The sequence below is a fragment of the Glycine max genome, chromosome 9 (genome assembly GCF_000004515.6).
Source record: "Glycine max cultivar Williams 82 chromosome 9, Glycine_max_v4.0, whole genome shotgun sequence".
In the NCBI taxonomy this organism is placed as follows: domain Eukaryota; kingdom Viridiplantae; phylum Streptophyta; class Magnoliopsida; order Fabales; family Fabaceae; genus Glycine; species Glycine max.
This window is the reverse complement of record NC_038245.2, coordinates 46,978,103-46,999,577: the sequence shown is the minus strand read 5'-3', so window position 1 is coordinate 46,999,577 and position 21,475 is coordinate 46,978,103. Positions and strand designations below refer to the sequence as shown.

General features: G+C 31.6%; 2 protein-coding genes and 1 long non-coding RNA gene across 3 annotated transcripts; 1 reads left to right on the top strand and 2 right to left on the bottom strand.

Moving 5' to 3' along the window:
- Nucleotides 1–5,556: 5,556 nt before the first annotated feature.
- LOC121172783 (uncharacterized) lies at nucleotides 5,557–9,511 on the bottom strand. The gene is made up of 2 exons (XR_005886427.1): nucleotides 9,384–9,511; nucleotides 5,557–5,962 (listed from the first exon to the last, which is right to left on the bottom strand). It is a non-coding gene; the product is annotated as an uncharacterized lncRNA (long non-coding RNA).
- LOC100802165 (2-oxoglutarate-dependent dioxygenase 21, chloroplastic) lies at nucleotides 6,981–9,448 on the top strand. The gene has a single exon (XM_041005150.1). It carries the CDS (start codon nucleotides 7,629–7,631, stop codon nucleotides 8,193–8,195), a length of 567 nt encoding a protein of 188 aa, XP_040861084.1. The 5' UTR covers nucleotides 6,981–7,628; the 3' UTR covers nucleotides 8,196–9,448.
- An 8,493-nt stretch (nucleotides 9,512–18,004) lies between the features above and the next one.
- LOC102665337 (MDIS1-interacting receptor like kinase 2) lies at nucleotides 18,005–21,108 on the bottom strand. Its single transcript, XM_041005149.1, has 2 exons — nucleotides 20,222–21,108; nucleotides 18,005–19,938 (listed from the first exon to the last, which is right to left on the bottom strand). The coding sequence occupies exons 1-2, from the start codon at nucleotides 20,424–20,426 to the stop codon at nucleotides 19,577–19,579; spliced, it is 567 nt and encodes a 188-aa protein (XP_040861083.1). The 5' UTR covers nucleotides 20,427–21,108; the 3' UTR covers nucleotides 18,005–19,576.
- Between the last annotated feature and the right edge of the window lie 367 nt (nucleotides 21,109–21,475).

Here is a 21,475-nt window from a genome sequence, read left to right as displayed (position 1 = left end):
TATTTTTTATTGTAACCGTTTTTTATAAAAACACTATATAAAGGTGCATATGTGTAAGTGTTTGATAAGAAAATACACACAAGTTTCATTGAAATATATTCTTTGTTCATATTTGTGTGTGAGTGTGAAAGGGTATATTCTCTAACAAATTGGTATCATAAAGCTCTAAGGTTCAAGGACCCGATTGAAGGTGCGACAATGGCTTCCGCAACAAACATTGGTGGATTCATACATGTGTTACCAGTTCTTGATTGCAAGAACTATGATCAATGGGTTGTGAGGATGGAAGCTATTCTTGGCTTCTATGAGATTCTTGGCATTGTGAAGGAAGGAATCTCAGAGAAGGAGAAAGATGATGCTGCAATTATGAAGAAGGACTTCAAGGCAAAGTGTCTTCTTCATTTGTGTGTTGATCTTGTTGTATTTGAGAAGATTGCAAAGGCTAGTACAGCCAAGGAGGCTTGGGAAATTCTGCAAAAGGCATTTGGAAATGCAGGAAAGACCAAGAAGGTGAAGTTGCAATCTTTAAGGAGGCAATATGAACTCCTCTCGATGAGTGATCAGGAAACAGTGGCTGATTACTTCAACAAAATGCAGTTGTTGGTAAATTCAATGAAGACTTGTGGAGAATCATTGTCAGATCAGATGATTGTTGAAAATATCTTGAGAACTTTGTCTCCTCGATTTGATCACATTGTGGTAGCAGTTGAAGAATCGAAGGATCTTGAAAGATTAAAGATTGAAGAACTGCAAAATTCTCTTGAAGCCCATGAGCAGAGGTTGATTTAAAGGGCAAATTCAAGGGATTTGGATCAAGCAATGCAGGCTCAGTTTACCAAGAATGATGGAAACAAGAAGAAATAGAAGAAAGGAAAAGGCAGTGGCAAAGGGAATTGGTTCTCAAACAAAGAAAAGGACAAGATTGGAGATAAACCTGAATCCTTTAATAAAAGAGGAGGAAGGAACTTCAGTAATCAAAAAGGAAAGAAAGGTCAAGATAAAAGAAAGATTCAGTGTTATAACTGTGAGAAATGTGGGCATTATGCCTCTGAATGTTAGCATGGAAAAGGAAAACCAAACAAGAATTCTGAAGAAAAGGCAAACATAGCTCAAGATGAGGATTCAGAAGATGAACACCTTGTGATGTTAGTGGCAACTAGTGATAGCAACCCACATTCTGAGGCTTGGTATTTAGATACTGGTTGTTCTAACCGCATGACAGGTCACAAGGAGTGGCTTGGTGATTTTGATGAAAACAGAAGATCTAAGATCAGATTGGCGGATAGCAGAACTCTAAGTGCAGAAGGCATGGGGAACATTCTTATTCAAAGAAAGGATGGGAAAACAACACTCATTGAAAATGTGTTGTATGTTCCTGGGATGAGATGTAATTTGATGAGTGTAGGACAACTAGTGGAAAAGGGATTCTCTGTGTCAATGAAGGATGGAATGTTGGAATTGTTTTATCCTAATCTGAAGCTAGTCTTGAGATCTCCACTCTCAAGAAATAGAACCTTTCAAGCAAACATTAAGGTAGTAGAAGTACAGTGTTTAATGGCTACAGAGATCAACCAATTGAACTGGCTTTGGCGTCTCAGGTTTGGTCATTTAAATTTCAAAAGTTTGAATATGTTAGTAACTAATAATATGGTTATAGGTCTGCCAAAATTAAATGTACCAGAGAAGGTGTGTGATGTGTGTCTCATTGGCAAGTAACCAAGAAATTCCTTTAATTCCCATTTGCCAATGAAAGCTTCTAGTATACTTGGTGTTGTGCATTTTGATGTGTGTGGTCCTTTTGAGGTACCATCACTGGGTGGAAACAAGTACTTCACATCATTTGTAGATGAGCACAACAGAATGATGTGGTTGTACTTGATCAAGGCAAAAGATGAGGTGTTCTCAGTTTTCCAAAAATTTAAGGTGATGGCAAAGAAGCAAAGTGGACAAGCTTTGAAGGTTCTGAGGACAGATAGAAGTGGTGAATACACTTCCAAGGCATTCAACACCTACTTTGAGCAACATGGAATAATTCATCAGGTAACGACACCTTATACACCACAACACAATGGCTTGACAGAACGAAGAAATAGAACTATCCTTGACATGGCAAGGAGCATGCTGAAGCAGAAGAAGCTACCTTATTCATTCTAGGGAGAAGCTGTGATCACAGCAACTTGTCTGTTGAACAGATGTCCTACTAAGAGATTGAAAGAGAAAGTCCTAGAAGAGGTTTGGTCTGGAAGAAAGCCACTGGTTAGTCATCTCAGGATCTTTGGATCCCTATGCTGCAAACACATTCCTAATGCCAAAAGGAGGAAATTGGAAGACAAAAGTGAACCAATGATACTGATAGGCCATCATGTTATTGGTGCCTATAGACTCTATAATCCACACAAGCAGAAGGTTGAGATCAATAGAGATGTATACTTCACTGAGGCAGAGGCAGGGACTGGAGCAGACAAAGGTGTGAAATCAGACCAATGATATCAACAATTGAAGAAGATCAGAATGAGGTTAGCACTGTAAACGCAGAAATAAATGCAGAGGCAGAATCACCACAAAATTAGAGGCCACAAAGAGAGAGAAGGATGCCAACTAGATGCTCTGATTTTGAAATGGGAAGTGATATTGAGGTAATAGAAGAAGGAGAATTGGTTCACTTTGCATTACTAGCAGATGCAGAACCAATTAGTCATGAAGAAGCATTACAAGAACAGGTTTGGAAGAACGCAATGCTAAAAGAGTTGAATGATATTGAAAAGAAGAACACTTTGGAGCTAGTTGACTTACCAAATAAGAAGAGAGCAATTGGTGTGAAGTGGGTGTTCAAGTTGAAACTGAATCCCAACGGCACTATTGCAAAGCATAAGGCAAGGCTTGTGGCATAAGGCTTCCTTCAAAAACCTAGCATAGACTATTCTGAGGTTTATGCACCAGTGGCAAAAATCAAGACTGTTAGACTAGTAGTAGCAATGGCTAGCAACCACAATTGGGTATTGTTTCACATGGAAGTAAAATCTGCTTTTTTGAATGGTCCATTAGAGGAATCTGTTTTTGTGACTCAACCACCAGGCTTTGTGAAAAAAGGAATGGAAGACAAAGTGTACATGCTTAACAAGGCATTGTATGGCCTAAAGCAAGCTCCCAGGGCGTGGAATAGAAGGATTGGCACATTCTTGATTCAGAGTGGATTCAAGAAATGTTCAGTTGAATATGGTGTTTATGTGAAGAAGGAGGCAAGTGTGATTCTGATTTTCTTGTATGTAGATGATCTACTAGTAACAGGCAGTGATTTAAAGGATATTGAGTTCTTTAAGACACAAATGATGCAGGAATTTGAAATGACAGACCTTGGTACTCTAGCTTATTTCCTTGGGTTAGAATTTGTAACTACCTCAAAGGGAATTCTGCTTCACCAACAGAAGTATGCTACTGATGTATTGAAAAGATTTCATATGGCAGATTGCAATCCTGCAAATACTCCAATAGAGGTTAATACAAAATTGGAAATAGTAAAAGAAGAAGAAGAAGAAGCAGTGGATCCAACCATATATAAGCAACTAGTTGGCTCCTTGAGGTACCTATGTAACAGTAGACCTGACCTCTCTTTTGTTGTTGGTTTAATCAATAGGTTCATAAATAATCCAAAGAAGTCGCATTTGACAGTTGCCAAAAGAATTTTGAGGTATGTGAAGGGAACATTGGAATATGGTGTTTTGTTTCCTAGGAAGACAGACCAGAGAACAATGAGTTTACTAGAGTATTCTGATTCAGATTGGTGTGGAGACAAAACAGATAGGAAAAGCACTATAAGGTACTTGTTCAAGTTTCTAGGTGCTCCAATTTCCTAGTGCTCTAAGAAGCAACCTGTGGTGGCCTTGTCTTCCTATGAGGCTGAATATATAGCAGGCTCATAAACTGCTTGCCAAGCTATTTGGCTAGATTCATTCCGAGATGAATTGAAGTTTGAAGCAAAGAAACCTATTAAATTGCCAATTGATAACAAGTCAGCTATCAATTTAGCTAAAAATCCAGTCTCACATAGGAGAAGTAAGCACATTGAAACCAGATTCTATTTCCTAAGAGAGCAGGTGAATAATGGAAAGCTTAAAATGACATATTGTTCAATAGAAACTCAGCTAGCTGACATACTAAGGCAATTAGGCCTGACAAATTTGTAAAACTCAGAATAGAGTTGAGAGTTATATCTTGTAATGATTTGGATTAAGGGGGAGTGTTGAGTTTAATCCAAATATAAGTAAGGATATTATTAGTAGTAATTGGTTAGAGTGTTAGTTTTATACTAGTTTATTCTCCAACAATAATTACTCTTATGATCATCCAAACAATGACACATGTCAATTGCTCAACTATCTAACGATTCTCATCCTAATTTTGCAACATGCATATAAAAAAACAGTTATTCGTAAAAAGTAAATTTATCCCCAATTTTAAACAAACTTGATGAAACATATTTAAAAATAATTTTATGTAAAAATAATGAAAATTAGATTCTATTTTAATTATATAATATGATGTATTTCTCATAATTTTAAAATTAGTGATAAAGTAAATCTTTTATATTTTTAATATTTTTTGTGATAAAAATTGTTGTTACAAAAATTAAGAAAATAATATATTTTAGTTTTTTGCATATTTTTTTGTTTTAAAATTACAAATGAATTATTACCTTATAATAAATATAAAAATGTGAGATAACATGTGAAATGCATTTAAGTCTTTAGGATACATATATATAGTGGAATTCTTAAATTTGATGTAACATATATATAGCTCATTCAAAGCAAGGACCCGGTGCTGAGAGATACTCTAACAAAATGTGACATTTGAAATTAAAATATAAGGAGATTGATGGAATTAACTAACATTAGGATACACAATGAATATCTATTTTATAAAAAATAACTAGCGGCCAATATGTTGCACTTAATAAAAAAAAATACCAGAATAAATTAAAGCTCCAAAGCCACATGTTCATGTACCAGAAAAAAAAAAAAGGAAAACAATATTCAAAACAGCCGCAACAACCATTTAGCTCTATTATGATTTTAGTCCAACAGAGGTCTATCTGTAGATACGTTGAACGAGGATATGAGAAACCCAAGATAATGTACCGTGAACGAGGATCAGTTCTTGGATAATTTCGAGGACAAATATAATGTACACATTCATCCCCAAATAATATAAACTCTATTTTTTAATTGACTCGTCTTAGGTATCTCTCTGATTAAACACAAACCGCAAAGATACTCCGCGAGGCACGTTCTAAACTGCTGATTTGCATACAAAGTCAAAACAAGCCAACGATCCTTAGTGCCACAGCATGGACTCGTACAAAGCCCTAACATTTCTCCAATAAAAAAATCGCAAACAAGCAAACCCCACTAGCACTAGCGCCGTAAGAATATTGGACCAATATATTTATCAAAATTCTTTCATCACTATCTGCTCTTCTTTTATCCCGTTTTGACTTCAATTCCCATCACTCTCAGATCTGGGGCAACTATGATCATTTAATCCACACTCGTGTTCTGAACGAAAATCTTTTTTTTGTACTTTCTTGCATGCACAATTTAAGTGAATTGAACAACTTAAAGAAATGTGGATAGAGGACTATCGTGATCAACGTAACATATCCACTTGGAGGCTTATAAATAGATCTTGATGATTAGCTCGGTATCTCAATTCAATACCATTTGAAAATATAAGATTTGGGAAGAGAGACAATGGAGGGAGATCATAGTGCTTCATCTTTTACTAGTGCTGTGAGTCTTGACAAGCTTGGAGTGTCTTCTATACCTCAACGTTATGTTCTTCCACCATCACAACGTCCTAGCCCTCATGTTCCCATGATCTCCACCACTCTTCCCATTATAGATTTGTCTACTTTGTGGGATCAATCTGTTATATCTAGAACGATCGATGAAATTGGAATTGCCTGCAAGGAGATTGGTTGCTTTCAGGTATAGCACACGCTCATTTTGTATATCATGCATGCAACTTTTCTAATATATCATGCATGCAACTTTTCTAATACAACCAAAAATACACGTGCATATGCATGCAGATATATACATTTGTACATATTTATTTATAAATTATAAGAGCTAACATATAATGAATTTAGTAAGAAACTATTTTTTTTAAGTTAAAAAAATATAAATATATAGGAACCGTAAATAAATATATAACCAAAATTAAAAATCATATAATCACTTTATAAAAAAATTATTTCATCTTCCTCTTGTCTCATGTAAAAGGATCATATATATATATATATATATATATATATATATATAAAGTAGTTTAGAAAAGTAAAAGCAAAAACATTTTATATAAACAATTATTTTATTCAATATGCTTATCTAAAAACAATTATTTTATTCAATATGTCTGATTCCACCAATCATAATTACAATTCTGATTTCCTTTTTTTTTCCTATATAAGTCCCAATTTCTGGTAACACATGACCAATTACAAATCATACAAATTTGCTAGTGAACACCAAGCATACACATGAACGTGCATATTTGCATATATATTTGTGTATATATAGGAGTTGGCTGAGTGTGTGGATAAGTATGTAGTTTTTTTAAAAGCGAAGACGACACCCCTTGCTTCAAAGTGAGCTAAATTTAGAGGAGACAATTAGACTTATTTTATTTCTATGGTGACTTTTATACTGTAATATTACATTTACAAACGACTTATGTATTTTTGTAGGTTATTAACCATGAAATTGATCAATCAGTAATGGATGAAGCCCTAGAAGTCGCAACAGAGTTCTTCAACCTCCCTAATGATGAAAAGATGCGTTTATTTTCTCAAGATGTTCACAAACCTGTAAGGTATGGAACAAGTCTTAACCAAGCTAGGGATGAAGTTTACTGCTGGAGAGATTTCATCAAACACTACTCTTATCCAATATCGGATTGGATTCACATGTGGCCTTCAAATCCATCGAATTACAGGTATCGTTAGTTCGTTACAAACCTTTGAAAAATATTTCTCCCACGATCCCTTTTCTCACACTACCCCACCCCTACTTGCTATTTGCACTAAAGGTAAAATATATAAAAATATGAGAAACCCAAGAAAATATATTTTAAGGCAAAATGATTTTTTTTATATCATTAAAAGCTAAGTGTGGGATAGAGTACAACAAGAAAAGGGAGGTATGAAAATATATATGATCCTAATTAATTATTCTTAAAACTGTGTCTTTGATTCTTTTACACACCTCAATTTTTACATCAGTAATCTTTACACCCATCCAACTGAGGGAAGATAAATTTTACAGAGCTTAATTACCTCTCCTCCTTTTCTACAATAAAAGAATGAGTGTATAGATATATGATGTAAAAGTTAAATGGTGTGGAAAAAAAACTATGTAGGAAAAAAAATTGCTTTCATATATATAGACCTTTTCAAATGCCAAAATTTTATCCAGCAACAATATGAAACCATTATACCACAAATAGACTTATCATAATTGAAACCATTTTGCCGCTTCCATGATGAAAGCTTTTCAAATTCATGTCCATATCATTGCCCTAGTCCTAATTAAAAATATGCACAACAATGACATGCTAACAGGGAGAAGATGGGAAAGTACGTAAAAGCAGTGCAAGTTCTACAAAATCAACTATTGGAAATCATTTTTGAAAGCCTAGGGTTAAACCGTAGTTACCTACATGAAGAAATCAATGGAGGCTCACAGACACTCGCCGTGAACTGCTACCCTGCATGTCCACAACCTGGACTCACCTTAGGTATCCACCCTCACTCCGATTACGGGTCCATAACGGTGCTGCTCCAAACCCGTTCCGGCCTAGAAATCAAGGACAAAAACAACAACTGGGTACCTGTGCCCTTTGTTGAAGGTGCACTTGTGGTGCAGTTGGGTGACCAAATGGAAGTTATGAGCAATGGACAGTACAAGAGTGTCATTCACCGCGCAACGGTTAACGGGGATGACAAGAGGTTTTCCATTGTGAGCCTTCACAGTTTTGCAATGGACAGAAAGATGGGTCCAGCACTTGAACTTGTTAATGACCAGCACCCCAAATCCTACAAAGAATTCTGCTTTAGGGAATTTCTGGACTTCATATCCGGCAATGATATCACAAAGGGTAGGTTTCTTGACACTTTGAAGATGAAGAAACTCTAGATTTAGAGGGTTTAAGGGTATGGTTTATAAGTTATTAATGATATGCTGTTTGTATCTGTTAGTTTTATAAAGTGGTCTAAGAAAATGGGCATCTAGAAGCTATATATAGTATGTTATGTGTTTTCCTTTCTCTCCAGGTAGTGTGTGTCTATGGATCTCATAATATGTACTTGGAATAAAGAAAAGCAATAAAGTAAAGTTCAGCTGAATTTCGTCAATTGAAGGTACTAACATCACACATAAAAGACTAGGGCTTGTGACAATTGAACAATTAAGGATGTGTTTGCATTTGCATTGCCCCTTCAGACACAGTTCAATAGATCGATTCTAATGTAATCGAGGAAAATTGGTGGATTAAAGTTTAACAGGGTTGGTAGCGAAAATACAAGCACACACTACCTGATATTACAATATGATCTTTCTCTGTTCAATTCATTCTAACGTAACTGAAGAAAATTGGTGTTCAACAAAAATGATAATGAAAATTAATACAAACACATACTGCTTACATGACAATATGTTCTCTGTCGCTATGACTTTTTTGTGTTACTTATTACTTATCTACCGGTCACTTAATTGGGAGATTCTATTAGTATAATCTAAGAGCATTCATTATATTTGAAAAAACAAGTGTCTACTTAATTTTAATTACTTATAAAAAATTGAGACATAGAGGTTATGGAATTCATTACAAACCTATGATAAAGTTCCAACCACTTTTGAGGGTACAATGTTTACTTTTTTATTAAAAATAATATTATAATTTGATTTCAGACTTATCACACTTAAAATTTTTCATTTCTCTCAAAAATATATTGTGAGAATCGAATTCAAATTTTTTTTCTCTCACAAATTCGACATGTTGTGTACAACATTTACTTTGAAATAACTATTAGATGATCCAAGTACTATTACGATTTTAATTAATTTTTACATAATATATAATTAATCAGGTATTATTAATTATTTTCAATAAATTAAAAAACTTAAATATACGTAACAATAAAAATTGAATGAGATCATCGCACATAATAATTCGAGATTATCTAATAACTTCTGGTTTAACTTTCCACCCAAAGCATAGCTATAATATCAAAGTCCTCAATCTACACTCAACAAATGTTTTTTTCTTAATTATATGAAAAAATTATCCGTAAAAGATGAAATAATAATCAATATAAAAATTACCCAGATTTTCCCTTTGTTTTTCCTCTTCTCTTCATTTCCGAGAGCTCTTATCTTAGGCTTGAAAACAAAAATGAAAATTGAAGACTGCATAATGGTTCTTGATGCCGAAGATATAGCATTCTCCTATATACTTTACACGTGGAGAAGAAGAATGTTGTGGAGACTCCTCTACCCGACGCGTAGAGGCCATAGTTGCATGTGTTCCTTTTCTTTCGTTTCTGGTGGAGGCTCCTCAGCTCAACACGTACCTAATTTAATATAATGCACCTGTTGTTTTAATTATTATTATTGCTTTAAAAGGGTGCCCCCATTCTTTGCATTGTATCTACCTTTGTCAATTGTTAACAGGCTTCTCGGACCATGATTTTGCAATAGCCCTTCAAGCCCGTCTGAGCCAACAAGAATCCCTCTAATTAATCCTCTAAGAAGTAAACAACCAGATGCTTATTCCGTTTGTACCAAATCTATCAAAATTAATTCATTACGGACATATTTTATCTTTAATTAAAATAATATTTTCTGATCTTAACAAGTAACTTTATATTTGTCTTGTTTATGATGGAAAAGTTCTTCTCATTTTAAATTGTAAATTAAGACTATTAAATTTGCACCAATTGAAATTATAAATTTGATATAATATAGAAATATATATATATATATATATATATATATATATATATATAGAGCATATCATATCATGTGAGAGGAATATTTTATTATGAGAGATTAGAGAATTAAATCTAGACCTCCCATTTTGATCTAAGGATTGCTATTTAATCTTCTCATCTCTCATAATAAAACATCCATCTCCCAATGACTGCTATTTAATTCTCTCATCTCTCATAATAAAACATTCATCTCACCTAATATGTCCCTTATATATATATATATATATATATATATATATATATATATATATATATATATATATATATATATATATATATATATATATATATATATATATATATATATAATTTGAATGGAAAAAATGTTATAAATAAATGTGTATGTTCAGACTCCAATTCATTATGTTATTAATTTTAATAAAGAATTATTCTTTATTTTATTATCATATTTATTGTTTTATGAAATTGTTAATTTGACAAGTCCTTAATTAAAATTAGAGACTTGTTATCATGATAAAGATTATGATATTGAGAAATAAGTCTTTTATAAATTTAATCTGAATTATTCTTGATCGTGGGATTATTGTGAATAGGACATCAATAATCTAAATAGATCAATATATATATATATATATATATATATATATATATATATATATATATATAATTGTCTTTATTCGATAAAAATTAATAGATCTCATTTATTGAATTGCATATAAATGATGTACATGTGAATGTTATTATTGAACTTATTCAATTGAGAATTTCTAATAGATAATATTACCTTCATATGTCAATAGAAAGTTCTCAAGAAGATATATAATAGTTTTCTTTTACATGAGATTATCATAGTAATTAACAAGTTATTTGTTATATTTTAATTTCGAACACCTAATGTCTTAATGCACTAGTTGAATAAATATTGGATATAATTAAATACTTGTAGAATTAATGATTAATTAAGAAGGAATTCATCAACTCTAGGTAATGAGTTTGAATTCTATGATTGAATTAAGACCTTGACCAGGACAATTGAATGAAAGAAGAAAAGAGTTTCTTAAATCATTCATTAACTAAATATAATATTTTAACTTATTAGAGTTTGACAGTAATACACTCTACCGTTAATCTTGAGTTGTAGTAAATGATGGAATAAAATATTATATGATTCTTCTTCTATGGGTTCTTGAAGGTAAAATATGTTACTTCATGTTATCTGGACGTTAAGGAGTATTGTTAAATACATACCTTGATTAGTAAATTAATTATAATTAATTTACTACTGATTTACCATTAAACCTATGGGATTACACACAAGTGAGTGTTCCAATCTCTATAAAAGAAAATAATTTATTTGATAATTAAATTACAGAATTTAATTTAATTAAATAAATATTTTAGTAAAATATTATTATATTCTTTGCTATCAACAAGAATATAATTAATATAAACAAAAAGTATTATTTTATAAATTTAGAAGTTGTCCATAAGATAAAATTAGGATTCTATTGTTACATATTAGGTCATGTGATTAGTTAGTTATCATAATTAGTTATGAGATTATTTGTTAACTATCTTTGTCTAATATTAGAAAGTTCAAGATAAAAAGATATAAAATAGTTTTTATTTTCAAATAGAAAGATAAAGAGATATGAAAATATTTTAAATAAAATGTCTACTTTTTAAAAAATGATCAAATTCATATTTCTTTAACATTATAAATAAAAAAATATCTACATGAGAGTAAAGTGTATTACATACAAACTAAAAAAAAGTCTATTTTTTAGACTTGAAAATTAGAAAAAGAGCTTCTCTTTAGAGTTCTATTTCAAAGAAAAAAATTTGTTGCTACAAGAACATGTACTTTCCTTTATTTATTATTGTTATATATTTTAACTGCAAAATAGATCCTAATTTTCTAGTGTAAGTGTTGAAAACACTTTCAAGTAATTAACAATTGGTGTCAAATCAATGTGTCTTTTGTATTTAAAATTAGGCTTAATTACAAATTTAGTTTTTTTATCTCAGCTCATAAAGTTGGTTTTTCTAAATTAATTCACCAATTGAGTTTTTTATTTTTTTTTTGCAATTCAATTATTTTAATCTTCAATCCTAAAATTAAATATTAACGACTAATTATTTACGTTAACCACCACACATATTGTACTTTTATTGGACCTCAAACCTTCTCCATGGCATCAAACTAAAACCTTCCTCCGTAAATCTTTCCTCAAAATCTAGATAATGAAGTTTTTAAAGATTTCAGTGGAACAATACATTCTGAAGACCCAAACCCCAATCTTTATATGTTTGTTGGAAACTCAGATTATGAGCGCCAGATTTATCCTCTTGATCCTAGTCAAGTTCTTCTCAGAGATTCTAAGCTCAGGAACACTGATTACATCTATGGGGTGGCCATTTTCACTGGTCATGACAGCAAAGTCATGCAGAATTCCACAAAATCCCCTTCAAAAAGAAGCACAATGGAAAAGGAAGAAGGATTATATCATATACACCCCTTCACTGTCTTTATTTTTATATCTGTTATTAGTTCCATAGGATTTATCTTCAAGACAAAGTACCAAGCCCCAAAGTGGTGGTACTTACGGCCCGACAATATTGAATATCAGTATGATCCCAACAAAGTTGGAGTGGCTGGAATGAGTCATCTGATTAATGCACTTATTCTTTATGGATATTTGATACCCATCTCACTTTATGTTTCCATTGAGGTTGTAAAGGTTTTACAGGCAACCTTCATCAACTAAGACATTCAAATGCATGATGAAGAAACTGGGACTCCAGCCGATGCGCGGACATCAAATTTGAATGAAGAGTTGGGTCAGGTAGATACTATCCTGTCAGATAAAACTGGAACTTTGACCTATAACCAGATGGACTTTTTGAAGTGTGCATATGGGGTGCGCTCCAGTCAGATCTCTCGAATTTCCCCATGCCTAAGAGTAAAGCGCACGTTTCATGGGATAATGTTAGAAAAGCTGAAGAAACTGAACTGGAGACTGTTGTTACTTCCAAAGGAGATGAGGATGAAAAGCATGCCATAAAGGGATTTGGTTTTGAAGATGACAGGGACAAGGTTTTAGGGTGATGACATGAAGAAAGTTTTGAGGTTCAATAAAAACTTAATATGTGATGTCCAATTTTGAAGTTGGAAACTAAAATAACAAGAATGAAAAAAATGGAGGACTCTTAAATAAAAGTACACGAACTAAATTTGTGAACCGAGATAAATAGAAGAATTAAATTTATCATTAAGCCTTAAAATTATATTGTGGAAATTATTTTTTTTCTAAAAGTGAATATACTTTTTCTCAGTGTCATCAAGCGTGCATATTGTAATTGTTGTGAAAATATATATTTTGTTCAATCTGAAACATGTAGAGATACATAATCATTATATTGGATTATTAAATATATGATATCTCTTGATTTTAGAATATATTTGGGAAGAAAGTTTGATCCAAATATGAATCATCTTGTGTGTGTGCTCTTCCATTTTAAATAATAAAAAATGTATTTTATTAAATTGTAGTGTATTGGTTGTGGAATTTTTTGAAAATATTTAATTTATTGATTAGATTATTATATTATATTGATAATATAGGCAAAAAATTTATAGGATTATATCAAGATTTTGATTATTTTGATAAAAATTAATAATATATAATATTATATTGACTGTATAATATATTCTTCTAATTATATAATTTTGAATGGAGATATTTGATTTATTGATTAAATTGTTATATTATATTGATAATATATGAAAAAAAAATTATTATATTATTATATACATATACTGTATGTCGAATATATTATATGATTGTAATATGTAAACATATATTATAGTATATATATATATAATTTATAGGATTATATTAAGATTTTGATTATTGTAATAAAAGTTAATAACATATGATATTATGTTGATCATATTATATATTATTTTGATGATATATTTCTACATTGAAATATTTGATTTATTAATTAGATCGAAAAAAATTATTTTTAAATATGCAAGTGTTGGAAAGACTTTTAACGTAACGAACAAAAACTACATTCATATCATATGAACGAGTCGCACATGTGTATACGTTCCTAGGCGCTGAGGACATCCCCGACATATATAAGTCCATCATTTTGTGGTGCTTTCTGTTTCTTAACAAATATATAGGTTATTTCTCATATGTTGTTTGGATTTATATACTTATTGGTAAAAGGGAAGTATCATCATAACAAGAAATTTGGGTTTACCGTCGGTCAAAAATGCTAAATTGATTTTAGTGATGACTTTGTGTACACTACCTTATATCTGACGCTGCAAAGCTCAAAACTTAGTTGTGTCCAACTTTTTGGTCGACGCTACTTACCTTCAACCATAAACAGACGCTATTAAAATGGAAATTGAAAGTAAAAAATAAAAAAGAAGCTAACACTAGCATTGAATTTGTAGCTAATTAATGCTATAACTTTTTTTTATAATCAAATAAATGTATCAACTAAGTGGCCACTCAAACGACTCACTCAACTTAAATCCTTATCTCAACATAACTCTCCGTTTGCACTCATTATTATAGAATCGTCGCTTTTGAATATAAAAGTTGTACGAGTAAACCATGCAGTCGTGTTCGAAGAAAATGAAGAAAAGAATGTAATAATTAACCTGTGTGACAGTTTTGATTTTGTTCAATAAACCCAAATCCCTATTTATTTATTTGTGAATAAACCCAAGTCCCTATAAAAGCTTACGAAAATGGTTGGTGTGAAAGTTATTTTAATCAGCTGTTACATTTTAGTGTAAATCATTAAATACTTGGTAACCAGCTGTTACATTTTAATGCAAAGCATTAAATACTTGGTAACCAGCTGTTACATTTGTAGGGCTTTGTGCAGTTTTCACTGTTTTGGCCTAAACAGATTCCGATGTATAAGTGTCGGGTATCTCTTGTGTCCAATTTATTAATATAATGTTGATTTGCTTATAAAAAAAAGTTATTTTAATCTCTCAAGATTGATATATCATATATGCATTGCAATTGAAAAAACACTTTTCAAAATAACTTGTACATTGGTCTAACAAGAAAAGTAAACCTGGACCGCCATTGTTACGAACGCACACAAATACACAACTATAACACATACACACACGCAAGACAAAGGGGTCAACTTACTTGATCTTCAAATGTATAAAATCGAGGAAGGGTGGATCAACAAAATTTCATAATATAATTTAAAAATATTAATTAACTTAAAATTATAAAATAATATTAACTTAATTGTACGATTTTATCATTCAATTATCATAATTTTATAAATTTCATCATTTAAATTTTTTCATAATTTATCACCCTAGTTTTTTTTTACATTTTATTATCATATTTTTCAATTTTCGTGTATTTTATTATTATGTTGATAACTATAAGACAACATTTTGCAAAAATTGAAGACAAGATGACATCATTTTTTTGAGACTTATCAGCATTCAGCACTTCATTATACATTTAACATATTAATACAATGCGCAAAGTTTAGAAAGTATGATGATAAGATCGTAAAAAAGAAAACACTTGAATGATAAATTTAAAATATAATATTAGTTCAATGATAAAATGTAAGTCAATAATATTTTATTCGAGCTTTGCGCGCGCGCACACATAAGCATTAAACTAATCCTCATCCTCAATTGTGAACAAACGAGGAGGGATTAACAAAATTTCCATATATTTTAAAAATTATAAAATATTGTTTCATATATGTATGTGTTTGCTATCAAAGTTGTCCCTTTAATCGAATCTTTATAATAATGTTTAGATTGATAAAGAGATGTGATCGACAAAATGAAATATAACAATGTTAGTTATTTTTAAATCATTAAAATAAATAAATTATAATAAAATTTATCGTATTTTATATCTTTATTTTTAAATTAAATAATACGATGATAACTAATTAATTATTTGGTGCTATTAAAATTCTATTCATTGATAAAATATATTTATTTGTTTTACTATAAAATAAATTAATAATTTAGTCTAATTATTTTATTTATCTCGTTAAATACATCCAAAGCATGTGGCATTATCTCTTTTAGTAAGTTCCCCACAAAAAATCTCCTACCTAATAGTCACCACTTTTACGTGGCTCAAACATAGCCAACGTTTGATGGATTCTACGAGATCAATTGAGATGAGACTATTCATGAATTCCCAAGGAGGACCACTTGGCCCCCTAGCCTCTTCCTGTTAGACCGTCCCCATCCATTTACACAATCATAAATTCACATCGTAGTTCAATGAGTGTTGTTCAATCTATATTTAGCAATTTTAAAGGGGAGATATATTAGGTGAGTCCCTCCTTAAGTTAAACTCATACTAACCTTGAAATAGAAGAATTGAAAAGAAAGAAAAAAAAAGATGGAAAGTTTGAAGGGTAAGCCCATTATTTTGGTTTTGAGATATTTATGTATCCCTGGAAAAGGAAAACGTACAGCCAAGAAGCCACGGCTCTGGGAAGAGTAAAAAAAACAAAGGTGCAGCAATTTGAGAAGAAGAGAGAGTTTTTTGCAGATGATTCAGTAGAGGCAAACATGCTCTGTTTGGCTCAAATTCCTGCATGTTATTTTTTATTAGAGAATTCTTTATTTTGATATATTTTATTGGTAATTTTGCCTTCTTTTTTTTGGTCAATTTTTGTATTAGATTTACTAATTAAACTTTTCAATTAATCAGAAAAAAATAATAATACTCAATTATATGTCTGTTAAAGATTAGTCAAGACTTGAGAGCTTAATCTCATACCACTTAATAATTTCTACAAGAGTTCTTGAGTTCTAGACATATATTCTTATGTATCCTCATATCCCAACATTTGCCTTATGCAATTTAAAGATGTTTTCTATCGGCTTATGGATTCTATAATATCAAAACAATTGCCGGAAAATATATATATATATATATATATATATATATATATATATATATATATATATATATCATGGTAAATTTGTTTACTGTCTATCCTTTTTGTCACATTGTTATTACATGGTGTTTAAACAGTATTGACCTTGATCTGTGCTGGTATAAGTTGAGATTGATCAAGTAATCAAGTGTTGCGTGAGATAAGTCAAGAGATGTGGAATAAGTAGTGTGCCTGTGAGTCCACCCACTACAAACGTACTATTGATGGAGGATTAATGGTTGTTGAAGTAAGTAAAACCTCGTGAGTGAACAACAACCGTAATAATTATAACTGGAGAATCATTATATATAACCAATATGTACCAACTGCATCTAAATTATAATCTTTTACTCTATATCCATCTATAAATAGTGCAACGTTTAACGATCAAATAAGCCACAGCCAGCAATCGAAAATCATGAGCTATACCACTATTATATATCTCTTTAATTTCTTCACCGCGATTAGTTTTGCGCCTTTCAGTCTCTTGAGGATCATGTGATTTGCAATGGTGATCCATTCTGGTGTATCAAAACAAATCAATGATATTCCAAATTAAGGTTCTGGTTTATGAGCAATGCTTAAAGTTTTTTATGTAGTTTTATGATGACCTGTGTTCATGTTCCTTTATTCTCTCCTTTTTTTGATATATTTTTCATGATTACTATTCGTGTTGTTTGCCCCTTTGTGAGAACTATCTTCTACTAAAACTCAACTCATGTTCTTGTTTACACTGCATCAATCAACAAAAGAATTATTGTAAGCATATATATCTTTCAAACTTTATTATGTTTATTATCTTAAATTAGTAGCTAGTAAACTATCGCGATCAAACAAGAGAAAGAAATTCGAGCAAAAACAGTATCAGGATTTTCATTTTAATTTCTTGCTGATAAGACAGACAAGGAAGCAAATATGCATGAATATAGTATAATTTAATTAACGGCATCTCCAAAATTCTTAGCCCTAAATAAAATATGTTATAGGATTATTTGATACACTAGTATGGATCATTTTTGTGAGTCACGTTACAAAGCAAGGTGTTATATTGTGTTCTTGGTGTACGTTGGAGAGGGAACTAATCATATGTTGGAAAGAGCTTTTGTAAGAAAAGGAAGGCTATAGGAACCAACCAAACAGGGATGACTACATCCAAATACTGCGCAGGTACGTTTTAGAAATAATTTTTGTTACGTATTTCGATGCATGGAAGGCTAACTTAATTACGTATTTGTTAGGGACTAATTTACATCTTTCTTTTTTTCATGGGGAGGTAACACAGACAAATGTATTTGTTACAACTCACAAGTCATATACTTAAGCGAACAATTATTTCACAGCATTATTTCCTATACACTAATATATGAGACAAGTAATTCTTATGCACAAGATCATGAAATCATTCAACCACCTTGACACAGAAATATATTAGTCTCATGAAATCATTCTTACGTAATCTTTTTGTCCTATAAAATAAGGACTTTTTTTAGTCATTTACAAATTTCTGCTTTGATTTTAGTCTTAGAATTTATTTTTTATTTTAGTTTTAGCTGTCAAATAGTTCATTAAATTGTCATGTCATTAAGGAGTTTGACACATATATCAGTCTATTATTTTTTTCCATGAATTATATTTTTAAATCATCATCATATGTTCAAAACAGTCACCAAATAACTTTGAAAATCACAAAGGACAAAGTTTAGCATGTCAAAGCCAAGAATTAAACATGAAACTTAGCTAACAGATTGAAAGCAATCATACGGACTATTACACCAAAAAGCATAAGACACTCCTGCTAAGGGTGAACCTCTATATTTAAACCAAGTCCGGGACAGAGCTTTGATATGCGACACAACGCTTAATACATATGGCTGAATAGCATGAAATAGTTTTTAAAACAAACTTATTAATTTATTGTTTGAATTTGGATATGCATGGTAAACCATTTCTTAATTCTAACTTGTTTAGTACCAAAAAAAAAAAACAATATGGTCTACTTTTAAAGTTTAAAACAAAATACTTAATGCATATTTTTAGTATTATATACTATTTATGAGACTAATTTTGTAAGGGCAACTTCGCATTTTCAAGCACCAGTACTGCATGTGACCAAATTACTCCTCCATATATACCTTCAATCTCACCCAAACACTCAAACCAATGAATGAGAAAGGAATTGAAATAGAATTTGAAAAGGTTTAAAGACATTAATCAAAACAAACTAACCTAAAAGAGGAGATAAAAAAGGGACTAAATTGATAGAGATTCTGCAGTACTCAATCTTCTATATAGTCTTCACAGCATCTAAAAGTAATAGGTTTCCTAAATCAATTATCTAGAGACAAAAAATAGTAATTGAGTTAATTTATGGATTTGTACTTTATTCAAACCAATAATTGTACATATGCATGCTGACAATACTCCACCAAGAATTTTCCAGAAAAGTAAATTAAATGTCCCAAATCAGTCACCCCCCAGTGTTTGTACCAGTATGACAAAACAAACAACTGAACAAGCTTACATCATAAGATAAAGGATAAATAGTGCATAAAGAAGAAAACAAGAAAAACAAAATATTTAAGTAGTTCAGTGATACAGGAGTTGCCCAAGTCTAATCATAGGGAACTGGTCTGCTAAAGGTGATTTCCCTGTCATAAGCATTTTAGACACTTCCATGGTTGGACGAGAACTTGGAGTTTCACTCAAGCAAGAAACTGCCAAGCTTGCAACCAAAATGGCATCCCCAACAATTGATTTTTTTGGAGGTTGAGGAGGTCTTTCGTCTAAAACATCAATTAGTGGCCAATTATAAGCTATTTTTGCTGAAGGTGAAGATAACAATGAAGAAATGAAATTTCCTGGATGCTTCCCCATGATGACTTCCAAAGAAAGCACGCCAAAACTGAACACATCACATTTCTCAGTCACTTCCATAGTCTGGGCAAGTTCTACCATAAATGAAAACATTAAAGTTACTCATAAATGTATAGTTTTTTTAATAAAATATAAGTTCACTAACTTCTATTTTTTAAATGCATTTGGTATTGACACATAACTTTCTACTTTACTTTTTGCATAGTAATTATTGATTAGAGATTATTCCAATATATTCCTTTACAACGACTACAAGTAAACATTAATCTTTCAACAAAATTTGAATGTAAAACTGGTGTAAATTAATTGCAAAAAAACGTGATCATTTCTATTGTACTTCTGTAAAGGGGATCCAACCTGGAGCTGCATACCCAAAAGTGCCTGCAAACTCGGTCCAAGTGTGTGAACCAGGCTTCAGAATCTTAACTGTCCAAAAATCAGAGACATGAGCTTCATATTGTGAATCCAAAAGAACATTATTGCTCGATATATCACAATGAATTATGGGAGGTACAACCATGATGCATATAGGATAAAGCATTGGCCACACCTTTAACAACATTCACCCTCTTTTCCCAGTCAAATGCAGCTGCTTCTGTATCATTTCTTAGTATTTGATTCAAGCTGCCACCTTCCAAGAACTTATAAACCAAAAATGAGAACTATGAATGTGAGCAAAATCCATGGTTCACCCTTCTCAGCTGCAGCTTGATCACGAGCAGTAACTATGCTGGCAGCAGAGGCCAAAGAAATGGTTTTGGATAAACAAGCAAATTGGGGTGAAGAGTGTGCTAGAAACACCAAAACAAACGAGAAAAGAATCTTGATGGATACCATGGTTCAAGTATAACAGGATTTTGGGATCATAAATACAATCAAAATCAAAGGCTGCAGATCCTTGTAAGGGAAAGGTGTATTAATTGTGATGAGGGCTGAAGTTGGAGCTAGGAGATGCTTATAAAGGAAATAATCAAGTTGCACGAGCACAAGTGTCACGTGACAACAGCTTTCAAAAGTGTAGCACTAACGTATGAAGCAAACATACTCTAAATATGTGTTTGGAACCGTGTCCCTGCATGATGACGCAAAAGCTACTATGGTTAGCATCCAGGGGAGGCATCTTTAACTTTCAAGTCTGAACGAGGTTTCAAAAATGCGGTTAGCCAACAAACATATGCAGTTTGAACTTTAAAGGCGTTTTACATTAAATCTAGTAAAGATAGTAATTGCCGAGAAAATTATCTGCCAACTTTTATGAATATGGAAGCTGCTGGTCGTTGTGAAAAGGCAAAGCAAAGAGAAAGGAGAATGGATATGAGAGATTCAAATTTTGTTACAAATCAAACACGTGGAAAAAATAAAAGAGAGTGTGAATTGAAAAAAAGAAGTAAAAATAAATCTCGCCGGTTAACAAACAGGACCAAAAAGAAAAAGAAAGATCCAATAAAGGTAGATAGGTAGATAAAACTTTAAAGGTCCACTAGAACAATGTGATTACAAAACGGGAGTTTCTATTTGCACCCCTCTTTTTACTTGTATACTTTCCTTTCCTATTACTCTTCCAAATACACTCCCCCTCATCTGTTTCTCCCTTCCGTGTTAACTCTTTTG